Source organism: Dendrobates tinctorius, unplaced genomic scaffold, assembly GCF_039654945.1.
Source record: "Dendrobates tinctorius isolate UK_male_01 unplaced genomic scaffold, ASM3965494v1 ptg000058l, whole genome shotgun sequence".
Taxonomy (NCBI): domain Eukaryota; kingdom Metazoa; phylum Chordata; class Amphibia; order Anura; family Dendrobatidae; genus Dendrobates; species Dendrobates tinctorius.
Window position 1 is genome coordinate 17,485,800 of NW_027361726.1, and position 22,850 is coordinate 17,508,649.

The 22,850-nt window shown below is 49.9% G+C and overlaps 1 protein-coding gene across 1 annotated transcript in view; it reads left to right on the forward strand.

The window, feature by feature from the left end:
- DICER1 (dicer 1, ribonuclease III) overlaps positions 1-22,850 on the forward strand; it is a 96,544-nt gene that overhangs the window by 67,423 nt on the left and 6,271 nt on the right. Inside the window, exons 23-26 of the mRNA XM_073578068.1 lie at positions 2,549-2,704; positions 2,826-3,654; positions 4,014-4,282; positions 4,392-4,554. Coding sequence (XP_073434169.1) covers positions 2,549-2,704; positions 2,826-3,654; positions 4,014-4,282; positions 4,392-4,554 — 1,417 coding nt within the window. The remainder of the gene's footprint in view (positions 1-2,548; positions 2,705-2,825; positions 3,655-4,013; positions 4,283-4,391; positions 4,555-22,850) is intronic.

Genomic DNA, 22,850 nt, shown 5'->3' on the forward strand with positions numbered 1-22,850 from the left:
ATAATTTTAACAGATGCAAGCTCCTCGGGGTGGGGGGCACACCTAAGGGGCCTCATAGGTCAAGGTTCCTGGACACCTCAAGAAAGGAAGGCATCCTCCAACCTGAGAGAACTGTGGGCAGTGGGCAAGGCCCTAAACCACTTCATTCCGCTACTCCAGGGTCGAGATGTACGCATCATGTCAGACAACAAGGTAGCAGTGGCATACATCAACCACCAAGGAGGGACAAGATCACACTCCTTAATGGAAGCAGCAACAGACATTCTGAGCAGTGCAGAGGATCACCTACACTCCGTGACAGCCCTACACATAAAAGGGGCAGAAAACATAGAGGCAGATTTCCTGAGTCGCAATACCCTGAGGCAAGGAGAATGGGCGCTAAACCGATCCATTTTTCAAAAGTTAATTCAGCTTTGGGGGGAACCGGTGATAGACCTCTTTGCAAACAAGCACAACAGGCAAACAAAGGTTCTGCTCTCTAAACCCAAGAGAAAACCCATGGGCAGTGGACTCATTGCACATCCAGTGGAACTTCAGACTGGCTTACGCGTTCCCCCCCAGTAGCTCTGATCCCGACTGTGGTAAGAAAAATCAGAAACGATCAAGCCAGGGTGATTCTAATAGCTCCATTTTGGCCAAAAAGGCCCTGGTTCGCTCTGCTACGGAAGATGTCCCTCTCCGATCCTTGGGTTCTGCCAGAAATCCCGGACCTACTAGTTCAGGGTCCAATATTGCACGCTCAGGTCAAAGGATTCCATCTGACGGCGTGGAATTTGAAAGGTCGCTTTTAATAGATAGGGGGTTCTCCCCTGGGCTGGTGGCCACTCTGCTAAAAAGCAGGAAACCGGTGACTACTAACATCTACGGCAGAACATGGGATAAGTTCCTACAGTTCTTGGGTAAGCCGTTAGGGAAAGAACCCCCGATTAGTGACATCCTAGAGTTCTTACAATCTGGGTTGCAGATGGGGTTAGCAGTAAACACACTTAAGGTTCAGGTGTCGGCACTAGGGGCGCTCTACAATTGCAAACTGGCATCAGATAGGTGGATAGCCAGATTTATTAAATCCTGCCATAGAGCTAGGCCTATTCCAATACCTAGAATAGCCCCCTGGGATTTAAACCTGGTGTTAGAAGCCCTTACGAAAGAACCGTATGAGCCATTACATCAGCTACCCCTAAAGTTTTTGACCCTAAAAACGATCCTGTTAGTAGCCCTCACATCAGCCCGCAGGATAAGCGACTTACAGGCTCTCTCAGTAAATCCTCCTTATACGCAAGTCTTTCAGGATAGGGTAGTGTTAAGAACAGACCCCAGTTATCTGCCCAAGGTAGTGTCAGATTTCCATCGGGGTCAGGAAATTGTTCTTCCATCCTTTTGCGAAAATCCAAAAAATCTGGGGGAGGAAAAATTCCATAGTCTGGATGTTAAAAGAGCTCTTGTAGAATATATATCTGCCACTAGCCAGTGGAGGAGGTCACAGTCCCTATTCGTAGCTTTTCAGGGTGCCAGGAAAGGCTATGGGGTTTCAAAAGGGACTATTGCTAGATGGATCAGGGAAGCCATTAGTGTAGCCTATTCAGCTAGTGGTATCCCGATTCCTGACGGCATCAAGGCTCATTCCACCAGAGCCGTGGCGACCTCCTGGGCTGAAAAGGCAGAGGTATCAATCGAACAAATTTGTAAGGCCGCTACCTGGGCCTCACCTTCAACCTTCTTTAAGCACTATAGATTAAATCTATCCTCCTCTGCTGACTTAACCTTTGGTAGAAGGGTGCTGCAAGCGGTGGTCCCTCCCTAAGGTGTTTCGAAGTCTCCAAAAATCTCTCAGGTGGTGCTGTCATGGGTGAAGGGAAAACCACCATGGTTACTTACCGGTAGCCGGTTTTTCCGGAACCCATGACAGCACCCGTACATTCCCCCCCTTTTTCACTGTATGGTGTGCACAATTAGTAGGGTGTTTTGAGTGTTGTGGTGTTGGATTAAACATGTAACTAACCGGGAAGTCCTCTCAATGCTCTGTAACCCAACTGAAGCGGGGGAGAGGTGCCGCCCCTTATGTCTCAGTAGGTTCCTGTCCTGGCGGGGCGGATCCCTCTCTCAGGTGGTGCTGTCATGGGTTCCGGAAAAACCGGCTACCGGTAAGTAACCATGGTGGTTTTTTTTGTTTGTAATTTCTCTGCCCTTAGAATTTTTTTTTTCCCGGTTTCCAGTAGGCCATATGGTAAAATGAATGGTGTCATTCAAAAAAAACAACTTGTCCCGCTAAAAACAAGCCCCCCCCCCCTCCCATATGGCTATAATTGCGGAAAAATAAAAAAAGTTATGACTCTTGGAAGAAGGGGAGGGGAAAACGGAAAATGACTCGGTGGTGAAGGGGTTAAGTCTATGTAATCTGCATCCTATTCATTAGAAGCTAGCAAAGGTCCTGAGGCCAGAGAGGAGCTGACAACTAAGATACATTGTGGCTACACCTCTTTTCTGATAAGATGTGTGAAGTCCTTGCGCCATTTCTGTTCTCACTTGTCCCTCGTCATCCTCACCCCAGGTCAGTAACTGTAACCTTTACCGACTCGGGAAGAAGAAATGCTCGCCGAGCCGCATGGTGGTCTCCATATTTGATCCACCCGTGAACTGGCTTCCTCCCGGATACGTTGTGAACCAGGATAAAAGCTCCTCCGAGAAGTGGGGAAGTAATGAAACTGTGAGTAAGAAGGAAGAATATTGTAGGTGTGATATGTGGTATCGCCTGTTCTGGAGGGCTGGAATTCACTTTTACCTCTGGTTGTTAATATGTTAAAATACGTTGTATTTGGTACTCTCAGGCCAGCGATAGCGTGACCGCCAACGGCAAGATGGATGACTTCGATGACGATGAGGATGAAGACCTGATGTGGAGGAACCCCAAGGAGGAGGTGGACTTTGATGATGACTTTCTGGAGTACGACCAAGAGCACATAAAGTTCATCGACAGCATGCTGATGGGTTCCGGCGCATTTGTTAAGAAGATTCCTCTTACAACCTTCTCCACTCCTGACCCAGGATTTGAATGGAAAACCCCAAAAAAAAGCTCCTTGGAAAATTCCCAGTTCTCCCCTGATCTCGACGACTTTGATTACAGTTCTTGGGATGCCATGTGCTACCTAGATCCCAGCAAGGCTGTGGAGGAGGATGACTTTGTGGTGGGGTTTTGGAATCCATCTGAAGAAAACTGTGGTTTGGAGTCCGGGAAGCAGTCAATCTCTTACGACCTCCACACGGAGCAGTGCATTGCGGACAAGAGCATCGCCGACTGTGTGGAGGCCTTGTTGGGCTGCTACCTGACCAGCTGCGGAGAACGGGCTGCCCAGCTCTTCCTCTGTTCTCTCGGCCTCAGAGTTCTCCCTGAGATCAGGAAACGGGAGAACGGCAGTGACTTTAGTAAGCACAGCAACAAGGCAAGTTCTGAGCTTTCAACCTGCAAAGGGGTGGATTACGGTTATCTGAAAATACCTCCCAGGTGCATGTTTGACCACCCAGATGCTGAGAAAACTTTGGACCACCTGATATCTGGGTTTCATAATTTTGAGAAGAGAATTAACTATCAGTTTAAAAATAAAGCTTACCTCCTCCAGGCCTTCACCCACGCCTCCTACCACTACAACACCATCACTGGTGAGTGAGACTGGAAGTGTACTGCCATCTGTTTGCTGTATAACTACTATAATACTGCCCCCTATGTACAAGATTTTAACTACTATAATACTGCCCCCTATGTACAAGAATATATGGGTCATAATATAATTGCCTTTTGGGGGCAGTATTCTAGGTCATGTCGTTGTAGGTCAGAATTTCTGTTTATAGCTTTTTGTCCCAGTAGTTTATATGGGCTAGATGATGAAGATGTAGTATTGAAGTTATTTTTATGTGAAGCTTGTGAATTTATGGTATCGTTTTCTGGTTGGATCCATGTTACTCTGTGGCGGTGTCCTGTCTCATTATGATGTGGTATTATATCTATCTTCTCTCCTTAGATTGCTACCAGCGCTTAGAATTCCTCGGAGATGCAATTTTGGACTACCTCATTACTAAGCACCTTTATGAAGACCCCCGCCAGCACTCCCCGGGGGTCCTCACTGACCTGCGCTCAGCTTTGGTCAATAACACCATATTTGCTTCGCTGGCGGTGAAGTACGACTACCACAAATACTTCAAGGCCGTCTCCCCGGAACTCTTTAATGTCATAGATGACTTTGTGCAGTTTCAACTGGAGAAGAACGAAATGCAGGGGATGGACTCAGAGGTAGCCCTCTAATCCCGGAATTGGGGGCAACCTCAGCCCCTCCTCACTGACTGCCCCACATTCATTAACACCCCCATGTTCAATAATATTCATTTCTTTTCTTCTTTAGCTGAGACGATCGGAGGAGGATGAGGAGAAAGAAGAAGACATTGAAGTCCCAAAGGCCATGGGGGACATATTTGAGTCTCTAGCGGGAGCCATATACATGGACAGCGGGATGTCGCTGGAGCGCGTATGGCAGGTGTATTACCCCATGATGAGACCATTAATAGGTATTTATATATGAAGAGGCATTGAGATATTGAGATTTAACAGGGTCTGTCAGTAGGGGACGTCATCACTTTATTTGGGGGTCTTTGCTTCGAGAGCGTACTCCTATCAGGACAATTAAGAGGCTTTATTGTTAGTTTACTGATTCATTTCCCTTTCGCTTTACTTTCCAAAGTGTTGCCCCCCGCTGTAACCACCTGCAAATCCTTGGGGGTGGCACTGCAGTTACCCTGGGGGGCCATGATGCTGCTATGGAGAGGTGACTGCTCTATATCTGCAGCTACAGATATGTAAAGTAAATTAAGTTGCACAAAAATCTCATTGAAATACATTTAAAGGGACTGTACCAGATAGTGTAAAAAATGAGTAAAGGGGAAAATCCTTATTACTGCAGTCTCTGGACGTCGTAATTACGCCTGCATGTATAACCCGTCTCAATAGCCGCATCTGTTATATGATTGTTATATATAATAGGAGGGCACAGATGACCGCTTTTCTATTAAATTCCAGGGAGTCCTTTTTGTTAACACCACCCTAGTGTAATTTCCCTTGGTGTGCCACCTGCTCGCTAGTTGCCAGTTGTGTTGTCTATTTAAATAGTTTTCTGCCCACTTAAAAGCTTCATCCAGGATGTGGCCTGCTTTGTACTACTGCTCATCATCGTGGTAAATGACAGTGATCTTCTATCTTGCTGTCCCTGGGTTCACAACTGCGCATTACTGGGCTGTTCACCCCTCCGATCCATCATAGCCCCGACACCAGCCCCTGTCACCTCTGGTCTGTCTGGGCCCCGACGTCAGCTCCTGTTACCATCGGTTTCGATCCATTTTCGTTTACCTCCCGTTTGGTAAGCTAAGCTCTTAGTGCCAGCAGGTAAGGAGTCGAAGCATCCCAACCAGGACGTGGGTTAAGGCTCTAAGTGCTAAGCCCCTCTCTGTTATGTAGGTACCCCCGGTTCTCACCATGCTACAACCCTTGCCTGCCCATTGCGATTGTCTTCCATAATTAATTATCATATAGCCTCTTTCATTAGAACTTCAGGAGACCTCACACACAGATCTGCACTCAGGAAAGAGCTACTATGAAGCAAGACTGTCTTCCACCATGTCTGAAAAAATAATTTGGGTACATCTCTGACTTGTCATTTAGCTCCGACACGGGGACTAAATCACTCTGTGCTCCTTAAGGGGAAGGTTTTCTTCTGTTGGAGGCAGGTTTGTATTCCTTGAAATCGTTTGGGAGAGTGCACTCAATGACTTCGGGGGAAAGGCTCCATTGACCTGTGCTTAGAATGGTTGCATACGTCTTATGCCTTTCTCCAGTAGGACTGAGGTCCTCTTCCCTGTTAGGAGCAATTTGGTTCCTCAGTGGTCAATAACAACCATCACCCTGCTCTTAACCAACACTATGTCCTTTGGATGACTTAGATGATATATAAAACGCATGCATAGTGAATCAAAATCCACTGAAACATACTACATAAATGTCAAAAGTGGCCCAATGCTACAGTATAAGACCAGTAAGGAAAATAAATGGACACTTCCGATAATATTAATCCTACAGAAAACATGGAGTATTCCACAAGATGATGAAGTAAATTTATTGAATAATAAAGCAGAAAAAATATATAACAAAACATATATAGACAAAGTAAAAAAAAAAACAGGATCAGAAAAAGCTAAGCCTTAAAAAGTGACAGTAGCCTCATGGTTAATAAAGACAAAGTGCTCAGTGCAAATAAGGTGCAGCACAATTGTCCAATTATGTTATTCTAGAGTCACCTACTCAGCCCTTGGCTGTAAGTAATAAACATGCCCCCATAAAACTACTAACAAGTAATACTTGCGCCATATGTTAAGAAAGCATATAGTATTTAGGGTAGAGCACAGGCTGAGTCAAATATAAGGCATGATTAGGCAGAAGACCAGCCTACCCATATGGTTGCCTGAGTGATGTGATGTCCTGTGCAGCCCCGACGCGAGTTTTGAGTGTGCTTACCCTAAGGGGTCTGAGGATCTTGCCTTCATCTATTGGGGTGTTTTGCTGTGATCTACTAACTATGCTAATTGACCCCTCTACGAGGTGTATCAGCTATTTTTGCGCATGCTTTTGTCCACTCAACCAGTTTATGGCTTGTCATCTCCAACCTTCCAGATCTTCTGGGCCTGTCAGTTCAGTGACTGTTTACATCGACTTGATTCTGACAATCTTCCCTTGAGTCTGCACACCTGACAGCCAAGAGAATGACTTCATAGATCGTTAGTCACTGTTCCGTCAGTTCTTGGACCCTGCATCCTTGAACTTTTTTTTTATCTTTCGAGGTAACAGTTGGTCTGGTGCTTTAAACATAATCTCCTACAGTGTCAAATGCAAGCTTGCTGCACCTTTCCCAGAACCACAGGAGTTCTTGGCCATACTGTTGTTCCAAAAATTTATTTTAGTGACTCTCTCCTTTCTTGGAGACAACATTTTTTTTTTTTTCATTCCTCATATTCTTACCTCGATAAAGCCAGCACCTCCAGGCTCTGATGAAGGAGGTTTGTACTTTTGATCCTTCTTCTGGAAGAACAGCGAAAGCCATCTTTCTCTCTCACCCATGACAGCACCACGGAGAGAGGGGTCCGCCCATCAAGGACAGGAACCTACAGATAAAAAGGCGGCACCTCTCCTCCGCCCCAGTTCCTGTCCTTGACGGGTGACCCGTGGAACCAGCAGCAGCTTACTTTTCAAGAGGAGTCCAGGGCCGACTCGTCCGGTACTCCGGCAGCGGGGAGGCCCCTGTCGCGGCGGGGTCGGTGCCTGAAGCCGCCACCGCTGTAGCCGAGGGGCTGTACAGGGTGAGCAGGCGGGGAGGACCGAGCCGCCGCTCCGAAAAGAAGAATGGGGCTGGATGGTTGCCGGTACACGCAGGGGCAGCACGCGGTACAGAGGTGTACCAATATGGCGCTGCCCCGGAAATAGAGGAGACGACTTCCGGGTCCCCACGGTCGACGCATGTGCACTGCGCGCTCCCCGGGGCACAGAGCGGTGCAGGCTGGGAGAGGAAGTGACGTCACGGGAAAATTTAAAAAGAGAACGCTGCAATTACTCCTTGCTGGAAGCGTCCTGTAAGTATGGAGGACAGCGACCAGCACGAGGAGCAGCCGATGCAGCAGCACAGGCAACACCACCATCACTGGCAAAAAGGACGGCGAGGACCGGTCCAGTAGCCACTCCACGCAGCGGAGCAAGTCGACTGAGAGGAGCAAGTCACCTTCCGTGGATCAGCCCGTGAGGGATCCGAATCCACCTCCCGAACCGGTACCTGCATCCGCGCACAACAGGGTAAGTGATCTACATGAATGTCCCCCATTTTAAATAGACTTCTTTCCCTTAGGGAAAGAAGAAAGAAAAAACAAAACAGGGAATGCCCCACCTGTAGCAGACCGCTACCACCAGCTTGGGATAAAAAGCTCTGCGATTCCTGCATTCAGGAAGTTCTTTGTGATGAAACCCCTGATTACGCCTCGGATCTAAGAGCGGTAATCCGTTCGGAGTTTCAAAGTGCCCTTTCATCCCTAAAACACGAAGGGGAAGGAAAAGGGACACAATAGCAGCCTCCCAGTCAGGCCTCGACGTCAGGGGAAGTTACATCACATACCTCAGGCACCGACGCGTCATCCTCAGATGAGGAAACAGAAGGTATTCATTGCTATCCTCTGGACGAGGTAGACATGCTAGTAAAGGCGGTAAGGTCTACCATGGGGGAAGCAGACCCTCGGCCAGATAGATCAGTCCAGGACATAATGTTCGGGGGACTAGGCCAAAAGAGGCGCAGAGTATTTCCGCTGAACGAAAATGTACAGGGCCTGATAAAAAAAAGAATGGGAGAGACCAGATAGGAAGAACTCCATGGTTCCCTCTCTTAAAAGAAAATACCCATTCGATGAGGAGGTGTCCACGTCTTGGGACAGAGCCCCGAAGTTAGACGTGGCGGTCGCCAAAGCCTCCAAAAAATTTGCACTCCCCTTCGAGCATATGGGTACTTTAAGGGACCCATTGGACAAAAAAGCTGATACTTTCCTCAAGGGCACTTGGGAATCAGCAGGAGGAAATCTTAGGCCAGCAATAGCAGCAACTTGTACCTCCAGAGCCCTCATTGTGTGGGTGGACCGATTAGAGAAACAGCTAAGGGAAGGTACACCCAGGGAGAAGATCCTGGAATCCATTCCTGTGATAAGGGGGGCGGCGGCCTTCTTAGCCGACTCATCGGCTGATTCGGTAAGGATGTCATCCAAAACGGCAGCCCTATCAAACGCAGCCCGAAGAGCGCTGTGGCTTAAATGTTGGCTTGGGGATTTACAAACCAAGATGAAACTATGTGCCATCCCTTGTGAAGGGAAATTCCTTTTTGGAGAGACTTTGGATGACATCCTCGAAAAGGCGGGGGACAAAAAGAAGGGATTCCCAAATTTAGGCCCTACAGGCCCCACAAGCTTTAAAAGGTCCTTTCGGAACAAAAAATTTTTTCAGAGGAGACCCCCGAGAGAACAGAAATGGGACGACAGAAGGAGAGACAGGGGGTTCTTCTTTGGTAACTCGTCCCGAGACAAAAAGCCCTCCAAATGACTGTTTGCCCAGGGTGGGAGGGAGGCTAAGCTTTTTTTCCCAGCCTGGAGGAAAATATCGAACAACCCGTGGTTACTAAATCTGATAGGATCAGGGTTAAGAATAGACTTTCTCTCTCCCACCTCAAAATTATATAGTGACCCCACTAAGATAATCAGTGTCAGAACAGGAAGCCCTCGAAAAAGAGGTCATAAGCCTATTGAACAAAAGAGTCCTCCAGGAGGTTCCCCCACGGGAGAAAGGCAGAGGGTTCTACTCGCCTCTCTTTCTAGTAACCAAACCGGACGGTACCTTCCGGACAATTATAAATCTAAAGAGGCTAAACGATTGTCAAAAACGAGAAATTCAAAATTGAGTCGATCAAGTCGACCATCCAAAATTCTCTTTCCACATTGCTTCATGGTAGTATTAGTACGCGTCGCTTAGATCTATCACGTCCCCATCCACAAAGACTCCCGAGAATACCTCAGACTTGGGGTCTCCATAGGAGGCAAAGTAAGGGAGTTTCAGTACAGGACCTTGCCATTTGGGATTTCGATAGCTCCGTAAATCTTCATGAAATTGGTGGCAGAGATGATGGCTCACCTAAGAGAACAAGATGTTCTAATAGTTCCATATCTGGACGACTTTTTAATAGCGAGCAACTCGGCCCAAAGATGCAGGGAACAGAGGGACAGAGTGATGGCCACTCTACAAAACCTCGGCTGGCTCCTGAACCTGAAAAAATCAAGGCTGGAGCCCATAAAAGTCCAGGAATTCCTAGGCCTGACTCTGGACTCAAACACCCAGGAGTGTTACCTACCAGATCCCAAAAAAGAGCGGATCGCTCAGATGGTAGCAAGAGCGACACAGAACCCTTCCATGACGCTAAGAAAAGCAATGTCACAATTAGGGTCCCTCTCCGCCTGCCTGCCAGCGGTCCAGTGGGCGCAGCTACATACGAGAGATCTCCAATGGGATGTATTAGCCAACCAGTTAGCATTAGGAGGTCACTTGGAAGGTCACGTCACACTAAACTCCAAAACTATTTGTTCCCTAGCTTGGGGGGAACAGAGACAACCTGTCCAAAGGGATTCCCTGGGTGATAAATATCACACACATAATCACCACGGACGCCAGTCCCAAGGGATGGGGAGCACACATGAGCAACAGGGTGGCTCAGGGGGAATGGGGAGGTCAGGAACTAAAAGCCTCCTCGCACCAAAAGGAACTGTTGGCAGGAACTTGGAGGAAATTTCTATCCAGCTCCAGGGTAAGGGTTCAGAATGGAGTACAAATCGACAAAATTCTCGAATTCTTGCAAAAAGGGTTAGAACAGGGGCTGGCGACTTATACGTTGAAGGTACAGGTAGCGCCGGCTCTAGGCGCCCTTTATAACCAGGATGTGGCGGGCAACCCTTGGGTAACACGGTTTATGAGGGCCGCAGCCAGATCTAGACCAATAACCACCCAGAAATTACCATCATGGGATCTAAACCTAGTGTTGTCTGCCCTAACAGGGCCCCCATTCGAACCCATCCAGTCAGCACCCCTGAAAACCTTATCATTAAAGACTATACGCTTAGTGGCCCTAACATCCGCTCGCAGAGTGAGCGATATTCAAGCCTTGTCAGCGATACCCCCGTTCACTAAAATCTTGGACGATAGTCATATTAAAACCTGACCCAGCATACCTACCTAAGGTGTCAACACACTTTCATAGGTCACAAGAAGTAGTCCTTCCTTCCTTCTGCCCAAACCCTAAGAATAGGGGAGAGGAAAAATTTCACACCCTAGATATGAAGAGGTGCCTAGTTCAGTACTTAGAGGCGACCAAGGAATGTAGGAAGGAAGGGTCTCTCTTTGTGTGTTTCAAGGGACCTCAGAAGGGACTCAAGGCATCCAAGGGTACCTTAGCAAGGTGGATAAGGGATGCGGTTGCCCTGGCATATTCATCCAGTGGGAATACCATCCCGGAGGGTCTAAAAGCTCACTCTACAAGGGCAATGGCGACCTCATGGGCAGAAAGATCAGAGGTATCAATAGAGCAGCTCTGTAAGGCGGCCACCTGGTCAACACCTTCTAAATTTTTCAGGCACTATCGTTTAGATCTAGCCTCTACGTCTGACCTGACCTTCGGGAGAAGGGTCCTGCAGGCGGTGGTCCCTCCCTAAGCTACCAATCTCTGAAATTCTCTCCGTGATGCTGTCTTGGGTGAGAGAGAATAGCTTAGTTACTCACTGATAACTGTGTTTCTCGGAACCCATGACAGCACCCGCTTATTTCCCCCCCCCCCCCCCCCCCCTTCACGTGTGCGGTGAGCACGAGCTAATGTGTGTAGAGTGTTTTTGTTAGACACGGTGCTTCTCCATAATATGCAATATTATAATGTTATGTATATACTTTTGTTAACTAATCGGGAGACCCTCTGATGCTCTGTAACCAACTGGGGGCGGAGGAGAGGTGCCGCCTTTTTATCTGTAGGTTCCTGTCCTTGATGGGCGGACCCCCTCTCTCCGTGGTGCTGTCATGGGTTCCGAGAAACACCGTTATCGGTGAGTAACTAAGCTATTCCTATTCTGCAGTTACATCTTCTATTTGTGTACGATGCCTGCCTAGTTTCTGTGGGTTTTCCACCAATATGGTATCTCCTGACCACCCTTCTTCCAAGCTTTTCATGTCCTCTTGTTCCAAGGGGACTTTGTGCTCTGGGCTCAGATAGGATCCAGAGGTATTATTCCACACTTCTCATCGTTCCTGTTCAGAGAACCCTCCTGGGTCTACAGAGGCAGTCATATTGTGTTTCAGCATTGGTAGTCTCCTTGCTGTCACCAGGAAGACTCTCCTCTATTACTGGAGCCCTTGACCCATGCCACACCCTCATCCATAGTTGCGTCTTAGCCCTGCCAAGAGGTTTGTCTCAAAGCAATCCCCTGTGCCTTTTCCTACACTAGACCACCTCCCCACTCCCATTACTCTTTCTGTGAAACTAATTGATGGACTCTTATCCACTTTCCCATTCGCTTGGATTCCCAGTTAAGCGTTAAATCCTCGCTTTGCTCCAGGGCTGACCTCCCATTGCCAGGCGTAGACCTCTGATTCTAGTCTCCTGTAGTTTTCTGCCCCATTATGCCCTTTGCAGTGCTCTTGATGTCCACAAGCTGTTGTAGATCTCTTCAAGGGCGGTCCAGTGCTCACTCCTTATATCCGGTATAGGCTGAAGCATAAATATCTTGCCATATTCTGTTTATAGTTGGATTTCTTATTTCATTAGCTCTCCCCTGTCTTTCACAGACTCCATCTCTGTAGGGTCTCTTCTTGGTGACCTTCACCACTATTTGCAGGATCTCTTTGAGCTGGGCTCCTGCAGATTTGGCTTCCTTGTCCTTCATCAGGACTGGGTGTTCTTACTTTTCTGCCATCTTTTTTTCCCCGAGAAAAGTTTTTTTTCTCCTTCTTGTGGACATAGGTCCTCACTTCTTGGTCTCCTTCCTATTTTCCTCAGTGTTTGCTGCATCTGGCTTTGATGATCCTTTTGGCTAAGAAAGCCCATCCAGCTTTCCATTTCTCCTTCAAGTGACGTTAGGCAGCGCTGGCTACGGTCTCTGAAGATGACCTTTTTTTCCAGGTCACTTGGTCTGCTAAGCTGGAAGCCTGCAGATCCAGGCATTCCACTGCTCCCCTTTATGTTTACACTCCTCAAAAGTGCCGTCCAGCATGCTCCTCTTATTACCCATGTCGGCGAGGTGACTGTCTGGTCCTCCCTTTGCATCGTGCAGGGTTTCTTTTTCCCCCCGGGTTCTGAAATCTCAAATACCTCTGCAGATGCTAACTGGGATAGTTAGATGCCGTGACCCACCGTGTACTAGGTGGTCCACACAGTCGCTTATTGCTATTGTGCTTGGCACACCAGGCAGCGCAGCCACTTTTTTTTATTCTATCTAATGTCGAGCCTCCATGTGGCAGGGCGTATACCCACGGCACTGTCTCCTCCAAGGTTTTCCACGAGAAAGTGATTTTGCTGTAGGCAATAAATTCCATTTTTTTCCTGCTCGTTAAGGAAATCATATTTTCTCCTTCGCTTCATTGGGAGACACAGGACCTTGGGGTGTTATGCTACCGCCACTAGGAGGACACTAAAGGCCCCTTTACATTTAGCGATGCACCAGCGATCCCGACAACGATACGACCCGGTCAGGATCGCTGGTGCATCGCAAAATAGTCGCTAGTGAGCTGCCAAACGGGCAGATCTCACAGCGATGTAGTGACGCAGCAGCGGTCGTTACTTACCTTTCAGACACGGCGATCCTGACGTCCTCCCGCCCGCGTCGCTTGTTGGCGCCAGCAGGAAGCGCCCGACGAGAAATGGAGCTGCACGATCTCGCGCGATCAGCGACAGACAGCGGGGGAGCCGGTTGGAGGTAAGTATCACACATAGCGATATCGCTGCTGCGTCACAAAATCGGTGACGCTTTAGCGATATCGCTATGTGTAAAGGCCCCTTAAGTAAACGTAGAACAAATTTGCTCCTCCTCTGCAGTATACACCCTTCTGCAGGCTCTAATCGAACCAGTTCTTGCTTCGTGTCTGTAGGAGGCACTTGGGTCTGGGACTCAGACCCCAACTTTATTTTCAATTAGTTATTTTATGTTTTTGATTTTTCCCTCACTGAGTGAAGGGGCGACGGGTCCCTTCAGGGTTCCGATCTCCCCAAATCATCAACAGATGGAAACGTGGTGTGTCGCCTCCCCGTACCCCCTCTTGCACAGTTTGAATGCCATGTCTGGGCTCATTTTAGGGGCGACGGGCCCCTTCAGGGTTCCGATCTCCCCACACCACCAACAGACGGGAACATGGAGTGTCGCCTCCATGTACCCCTTTCTGGAGCCAGGCCTATAGCAGGACAATACCCCTGTCCCATCCTAAGGGATTGAACCCATAGGATGTACAGAGGCCCCCAATGGCGATTGTGCCGCCCCCACTGCATCACCACTGATAGAGGATGATGGAAGGAGGCGGACAGTCCCTCTCCAACTCCCTGTCAAAGGGATGGTGGATTGCAGGTGAATTATGTGACCATCACACCTGCGGATCCGGCCCTGCTACATCTGCGCCTGCAGATACAGCCTTGCCGCAGCTTTCAGTGAGTAAGAGCAGCGTCCAGTGGCGGCAGGAGGGCTCCTTGCAGGTGCAGAGAAGGTTCTGATCCCTGAAGAGGGGGCGGGAGTGTCCCGATGTCCACACTTCAGGCTCTTCTTGTTCTAAACGAGAAGCACCACTGCTAATCTCGGCGGCCATCTTCCTTGAATATCAGCACACTCGTGTGAGATCCCGGTCTCCGGTAGCTGCGGGGCGCCATGTGGACTGACACAGCAGCGCCGACAGAATCACTGTGAGGAACGCAGACAAAGGAACCGTCATCCTTGAGGACACAGGACCTGGGTAAGCTGCAAAGCTGAGCTTAACCCCTTCTCTGCAGTACTGCCCTAAATTTTCTCCTGAGGGCAGCATTTTACCATGGGGTCCCAAGGGTACACTGTCACAATGTAAGGCATCCAAGAAGGCTAACAAAACACTGTTTTTCGCCTCATGTACCACTTGCAATAATTTGTTGCCCCGAGGCCATAATACTCCTTTCTGCACGGCCTGTGACCCTCTATGCGCCCAGGAGCCCTCCGCCACTGCCATCACTAGTGGACCTAGTTCCCATTAGTGGGCCACGTCTGTCACGATCTATGAATTCTCTGGACAAGGCAATAGTCTCTCCGGGATCCCTTTTCAAGTCAGGGCATCCATTTGCCTGGTGCGGAGAGTTCCTCTGCTGTGCGGGAACCGTTGACCAGCAGGGGTCGTTCTCTATCAAAAAATGCACAGGTTTCTAGGAAACGGACCCATAGCACAGCACTCTCTCTTGCTTCGGCGTCCATGAGTTCCGTTTCCTGCTCCCCCTCTCCAGGGGTTCGCAGCGAACACAACTCGCAATACGAGTCTGATGTGTCCAAGGACCCGGACCAGCAGAACTATCAGGAGACAGTAGATACCTTCATCGAAGTAGTCAACAAGACTCTGAGGGTGGGCAAGGACTCTACAGCTATCCCAGATTACGCGGTGTCTTTCAAAAGAACTAAAGGTCCTCATAGGGTGTTTGTCAATCACCCCGAGGTAATGGACAGTAAGCGACACTGGAATCGGCCGGACAAACGTTTCACAGGGCAAAAGCCCCTTGAGACAAGATATCCCTTTGCTCCTGATCTAAGGAAAGATTGGATTGAGTCTCTTTCAGTGGATCCTCCCGTATTGTCTCGCATCTAAAAGCCCCCCTATCCTTGTCTGATGGCTCGTCAATCAAGAATCCCACTGACCGACAGATTGAAAACCTTGCTCGGTCAGTCTTTGAAGCCTTCTGGCTCTGCACTCTCTCCATCCTTCCCCACAACCGGGGTGGCTAAAGCTATGGTCACTTGAGGCTCTGGCTAAAGCCATTCAGGACAGTAACCTTCCTCCCAAGGCAGTGAGTCTAGCTAACCAGATTTCTCGGGCCAGGGATTGTGTTATACACCCCACTAGATGCGGCCATCTGTGCTGCGCTGGCAGCTGCGAACGCCTTCATCACCAGGAGGGCATTATGGCTCTGAGTGGCGAGCGGATTATGCTTCCAAAAAGTCCATAACCTCTCTGCCTTAATAGAGCGGTCGCTTATTTGGAGAAAAACTGGATCAACTTATCTCTGACGCTACTGGAGGGAAAAGTAAATTCCTTCCCTAGCAAAGGCCCAGTCGGCCCTTTCGAAGTCAACAGCAAGTTCGGCTCTGGCCCTTTCGCAGCAACACGAGCTGGTCCTCTACTTCCGGCTCGGGGTGTCCTCCACGTAGACACGGGTTCCCAGGCCTCTTATAGGCCCATTCATTCCTGGAAGAGCAGGCCAAAACAGTCTAGATCCAAAGGATCCAGATCCCATAGATTCTCTGGGCAACGACTCTTTGAGGTTTCCGGAGGGCACCAACAAGGTAGCCGGCTGTCTGCTTTTGTTCCGTCAAGCCTGGCTCTCGGTCGCTCACGACGAGTGGGTCAGGCATCTTGTGTACTCCGGATACAAGATAGTTTCTTCCCGCCCTTCGACATGGTTTTTCCTGTCTTGCCCTCCCAAAACAGAGGTATGGGCAGTGTCCTTTTACCGAGCCATAGACGCGCTCCGCAAAGATGGAGTCATCATCCCGGTTCTGCAAAACGAAAGGTTCAAAAAGTTTTACTCGAACCTATTTGTGGTTCCGAAAAAGGACGGAACGGTGCGGCCCATACTGGACCTAAAACCGTGAGTTTGACACTTCAGAATGGAGTCCCTCCGCTCGGTCATCACCTCGAAGGAGAAGGGGAGTTTCTCGCAGCCATCGACATCCGGGATGCTTATCCTCATATCCCGATTTTTATTTTATTTTTTTTATTTTTTTCCCCCTCACCAAAGATTCCGAAGCTTCGTTGTTCGCGAGGAACACTTCCAATTCGCAGCCTTGCCCATTGGCCTCGCCACTGCCCCCAGAGTGTTCACCAAGGTCATTGGTCTCGCCTCAGGAGAGTGGTCCCTTCATCTGGAAGTCTTTCAGCAGATTTGTCATCCCTGGGGGATGTGGATCTGAGGGCCTCAAGGCTAAATGCCAAAGTTCCAGAGTTCATGGCTCGCTCTCGCGACCCAGTAGCCATCGGGGCGAATGCACTGGTTCTCCCGTGGCATCAACTTAGTCTCCCTTACGTGTTTCCCCTACTCCTGTTACTTTCGATGGTTATCAGGAAGATCAGAGAAGAAGTTATTCCAGTGATCCTGGTTGCTCCAGATTGGCCACGCTAGGCGTGGTACGCGGAACTACTGCAACCTGTTGCCGGATTGCCCAGATCTGCTCTCCCAGGGCCCGATTTGCCACCAGAACTCAGGGGGACCCTGTGTTTAACGGCCGTTGAATCCTGGGTTTTAACCCAAGCCGGGTTCCCCCAACAGCTGGTTTCCACCATGATTGGTGCTCGGAAGCCCGTGTCAATGTGCATTTATCATCGCACCTGGAAGACTTTTTTCTCATGGTGCAGAGACCGTGGGCGTTCTTTCCTCGTTTTTTTCCATTCCTTCCACTTTGGAATGTCTCCAGACCAGACCGGTCTGGAGTCGGGCCTAGCGCTTAGTTCACTCAAGTGCCAGATTTCAGCTTTATCGGTCCTGTTCCAATGCAGGATAGCTACCAAATTACAGGTGAAGACCTTCATTCAGGGGGTTTCCCACGTGATGCCTCCCTATAAAATGCCATTGGAGTCATGGGACCTTAATTTGGTCCTGGGTGCTCTACAGGAGGTTCCTTTCGAACGGACGTATCGCTGACTTTTCTTTCTTGGAAAGCAGCCTTTCTGGTTGCGGTGACGTCGATCAGACGAGTCTCGGAGTTGGCGGCCCTGTCCTGCCGAGCTCCTTTCCTGAATTTCCACCAAGACAAGGTAGTCTTGAGGACATCTCCGTCTTTTCTGCCTAAGGCTATGTGCACACGTAGCGGAACTCTCGTGGAAGTTACCGCGAGAATTCCGGATTTCCATTCCGCGGGAAAATCGCATTTTAAATTCCCGCGATTTTCCCGTGGAAAAACTAGCGATTTGCAAGCGTAATTAGCTTGCTGAATGCTATCCATCGCTTGGAGAACTGATTGACAGGTTGGTCACACTCGTCAAACATAGTGTTTGACGAGTGTGACCAACTTTTTACTACTGAGGCTGCCTATGCAGCCTCAGTAGTAAAAGATAAAATGTAAAAAATAATAATAAAAAAAAAAAAATGTTGTTGTTCTCACATTCCAGGGTCCCGCGCAGCCTTCCCGCCTCTCTCCACGCTCCCGGTTCCAGTAATCCTTTGCGCGAATGACCACGAGACGTTGCGCTCCTGCAAGATCTCGACGTCATCGCGGTCATTCTTGCAAAGGATTACTGGAACCGGGAGCGTGGAGAACGGCGGGAAGGCTTCGCGGGAAGCCAGAAGGTGAGAATAACAATATTTTTTATTTTAATTCTATTTTTTACAGGGATCCTCTCCTCCGGACCTTGGGTACCATCCGCAAATGTTCTGCGTACTTTTCACATGGTGGCTACAGCCACATGCGGAAATTAAGCGGAACAATGCAATCCTATGGGTGCGGGATCGCCGCGATTCCACTAAATTAATGAGCATGCTGCGTTTTTTACCGCAAAGCGATTCCACCGCGGAAAAAAACGCAGCATTAGCACAGCAATGCGGAATCCCATAGGATTGCATGGGATGCTTATTTTTCACGGCAAAATCGCGCGTTTAAAACCACCGCGAAAACACAAAAAAGCGACGTGTGAACTCAGCCTAAGGTTGTCTCTTCCTTCCATCTGAACGAGGACATTGTTTTGCCCTCGTTTTGCACAGCACCAGTCCATCGTATTGAAAGGGTTCTCCACATACTGGATGTGATGAGAGCTCTTAGAAGGTACGTCTCACGGATGTCGTCTTTCCCCAAGTCGGATGCCCTATTTGTGCTTCCGGAGGGGCACAGAAAAGGTCTAGCTGCTTCTAAGGCTACAATAGCCAGGTGGATTCGCTCGGCTATTCAAGAGTCCTATTGTGTCAGAGGCAAGCCTATCCCAGCGGAGAATAAGGCACACTCCACTTGGTCAGTGGGCGCTTCTTGGGCCATTCGGCACCAGGCGTCGGCAGAACAGGTTTACAAAGCTGCGACTTGGTCCAGCTTGCACACTTTTGCAAAGCACTACAATATTCATTCTCAGGCTTCTGCAGATGCGGTCCTTGGCAAACGGATTCTGCAATCGGCAGTAACACATCTGTAGCCTAATGGTACATGGGGATTCAGCTGTTTCGCACCCAGGGACTGCTTTAGGACATACCATGGTCCTGTGTTCCCCAATGAGGCGAAGGAGAAACAGGGATTTTTTTACGTACTCACCGTAAAATCCTTTTCTCCGAGCCAATCAGTGGGGGACACAGCACCCACCTTGTTAGCCTGATGGCTTGTTTGTTGTTTAGTTTGACATATTGTATTCTTGGTTGATAGTTATGAGCTCCTGCTGCTTTGTCACTGAACTGGTTCGATTAGAGCCGGCAGGAGGGTGTATACTGCAGAGGAGGAGCTAATTTGTTCTACGTTTACTTAGTGTCCTCCTATTGGCAGCAGCATGACACCCCATGGTCCTGTGTCCCCCAATGATTGGCTCAGAGAAAAGTATTTTACGGTGAGTAAACAAAAATCCCTGTTTTTTTTTTTGTTTTTTTTTTTAATAAGGTTTATATTTACTCTACTTTTTATATCAGAGCGCTTTGTGCTCTCCCTAATATGTACTATGATAAAGTGTTTTTCCAGGACGTCCACCTGACAGCACTATGGAGGACGTCCTCCTCCTCCTTACAGGGACAGGAAAGCACACGAGAGGTTAAAAGGCCATGTCCCACCCCCTTTCCCTCAGTGTTTTTCCTGTCCCTGCACGGAGGGACACGCGAGAGCTTACCGGAGGGACCCAGGGGATCGTGCGGCCGGTCCAATCCTTCCCCTGTCAAGAGGTCCCGGGGCCGAAACTTCCCGGTGGGGAGTCCCTCGGCTCCAAAGGCCAGGAGCAGGACGGCGCTCCTGGAGGGAGCCGTTCCTCCCGGTGGGGGGGCTCTCGGCTCCAGGACGGGTCGGCTCCCCGCAGGCGGCTGGCCATGCGGGCACCGACAGAAGTGGGGCGGCGGGCCGAGTACCCGCAGGACGTCGCCGACGCTGGGCAGTGGAGGCCGGAGCCATAGCAGGAACGGCTCCCTGCACGCGCCGAGCGCGGTCGCGCGCAGATGCCCGGCAGGAAGTGGAGGCGCGGCTTACCAGCGTCACATCCGGTGACGTCAGACGCCGGTTTCAAATCCAGGGCGCGCGCGCTCCTGGACCAAAGCGTTCTCCAGAGTCGTCACAGGTGGTTCCAGGCTGTGTGACTGCATCGGACGCCAGGGAATGGAAGGCAACACTGCATCTGGTGGAGGGGTAAGTGCGCATAGCGCAGACCACCCTCCCCACCCGTCCCCACAGCCCAGATCTGATGAGGTGCCCCTTATATTATCAGGAAAAGGGAACCCCGGCTGAGTCCCCCTCGGGGAAGGACCCGGCGAAAGCCACCGCCAAATCAGTCAGATGTCCGGTGTGCAGAGTAAAGCTGCCAGACACCTATAGCAAGACCCTATGCGGTCCCTGTACCTCCAGAGTCATAGGCGAGGAACAGCCATCTCTGCTTTCCGAAATGAGGTCGTTGATAAGGGAAGAGATTCAGGCCTCTACGTCCCGGCGTCGATCCCCCAGCCCTGGGCCAGGTCGCAAGCGTCCGAGGTGGGAACCAGTCCCAGTATCAGAGGCGAGCCCTAGCGAGGAATCCGATTTCCGGAACTCAGATCAGGAGGAAGAAGGCGAGATCCTGGGGGATAGTCAGGAACAGAACAGAAAGTACCTATTCAGACTGGAGGATACGGACGAGCTGGTACACGCGGTCAGAAATACCATGCAGATGGAAGAAGTCCCTAAGCCACAGTCCAGACAGGACTTAATGTTTGGAGGACTGGTGTCCCGCAAACAGGTGGTGTTCCCTGTGAGCGAGCACATCAAAGCAATGATCCAGGAGGAGTGGAAGGAAGCAGAGCGTCGGTTGACACTCTCCCGAAGCTTTAAAAATAGACTGCCCTTCGATCCCGAGGAAACTCGGGCGTGGGAAGAAGTCCCTAAGATCGACGTCCCGGTTGCCAAGGTTACGAAGAAATCGGCTATCCCAGCCGAGGACTCATCCGGTCTTCGAGACCCAATGGATAGAAAGGCGGCCGTCTTGTTAAAAAGAACATGGGAGACGTCTGCGGCCCTGATTAGAGCCAACATAGCAGCCACCTCGGTGGCCAGGTCTATGTTCCTGTGGTTGGGGCAGTTGGAGGAAAACCTAACCAACAAGACCCCGAGGTCAGAGATACTAGCATCTCTTCCTCTTTTGAAATCAGCCACGGCGTTCCTGTCGGATACGTCGGCGGAATCAGTTAGGTTTGCGGCCAGAAACAGCTCCCTCTCTAATGCGGCCCGGAGAGCAGTCTGGCTTAGATCCTGGTCGGGGGATAACCCTTCTAAGGCCAAGTTATGTGCCATCCCTTTCTCGGGTCTGAGGGTGTTTGGTCCAGCCCTGGATAATATCCTTGAGCTGGTGTCTGATAAGAATAAGGGATTTCCGGAAGAAAAGCCCAGGCGGTCCCAGTCCTTTCGGAGAGGCTCCTTCTTCAGAGGACAGTCAGAGTTTAGGGGCCGGGCGAGGTCTAATAGAAGCTCCTACAGAGGCTCCTTCAGCCAAAGTGGGAAGAACAGAGGTCCCCCATTTGCATCGACATCTAGGTCGAGGAGACAATGACGCCATAGGCATTGGGGGGAGACTTCGCCACTTTGCAGCAAACTGGTCGCGAGTCACCAACAATCAGTGGGTCCTCAGAACCATCAGCGAAGGTTACAGGATAGAGCTCTATTCTCCTCCCCCCGACAGATATATTGCCCCCACTGTCGTCCAGGAGGACTCCGCAATGTGGTCGGATCTTCAGGACATGTTAGACTCAGGGGTCATAATACCAGTTTCACCATCAGAAAGAGGAAAAGGTCACTACTCTTCCCTGTTTGCAATTACAAAGAAATCCGGCGAGGCCCACACCATCATAAACCTGAAGCCACTAAATGCTTGGGTCAGATACAGGAGGTTCCGGATGGAATCAATCCGATCCGCAATTCCTCTGATAGACAGGGACGCAGTTATGTGCACCCTAGACCTAAAAAAGGCATATTATCAGGTTCCTATTCATCCCTCATCCCAAAGCCTACTAAGGTTCGCGATCAGTTCACTAGCCCGGACCTGCCATTTCCAGTTCCAGGGTCTTCCATTCGGGCTGGCCTCAGCTCCCAGGATCTTTACAAAGCTGGTGGTAGAGGTGGTGGCCTACCTGAGAGATCAGGGTATTGTGATTGTGCCGTACCTGGACGACTTCTTACTGGTGGCAAGATCCAAAGAAGCGCTCATCCGAGACAGGATCCGAACAACTACTGTGATGGAGTTCCTGGGCTGGGTGATCAACTGGGAGAAGTCGGACCTCACACCAAACACCAGAAAGGTATTCCTGGGAGTCCTCCTAGACTCAGCCGACAGAATATCCTGGCTACCCGAGCAGAAGCAGAAGTCCATTCAGGCCAGAACCAGAGGTCTGTTGAAGCGTCAATGCTCCATAAGGGAAGCAATGGAGGTCCTGGGCCTCATGACGGCCTGCATCCAGTGTGTCCGTTGGGCCCAATTCCACTCGCGGTTGTTACAAAGAGAAATTCTCGCGAGGTGGGACAGGAGTCAGGCGTCGCTAGACAAACCCCTAAGACTCTCAGGACGAGTAAAGGAGTCCCTTCGCTGGTGGTTACAGGCCAGGAACCTTCAGGTGGGCGTGCATTGGACAACCTCTCCATACGTGGTAGTCACCACAGACGCAAGTGCGTGGGGATGGGGAGCCCACATAGAAGGGAAGATCTTCCAGGGGAAGTGGCCAGCAAGCATCAAGGCCAGATCCTCCAATTTCAAGGAACTCTTCGCGGTCTGGGAAGTGTTGCGGAGAAACCGGTCGGTACTAAAGAGTCGTCATGTTCGCATTTTATCCGACAATACAACGACAGTGGCATTCCTGAAA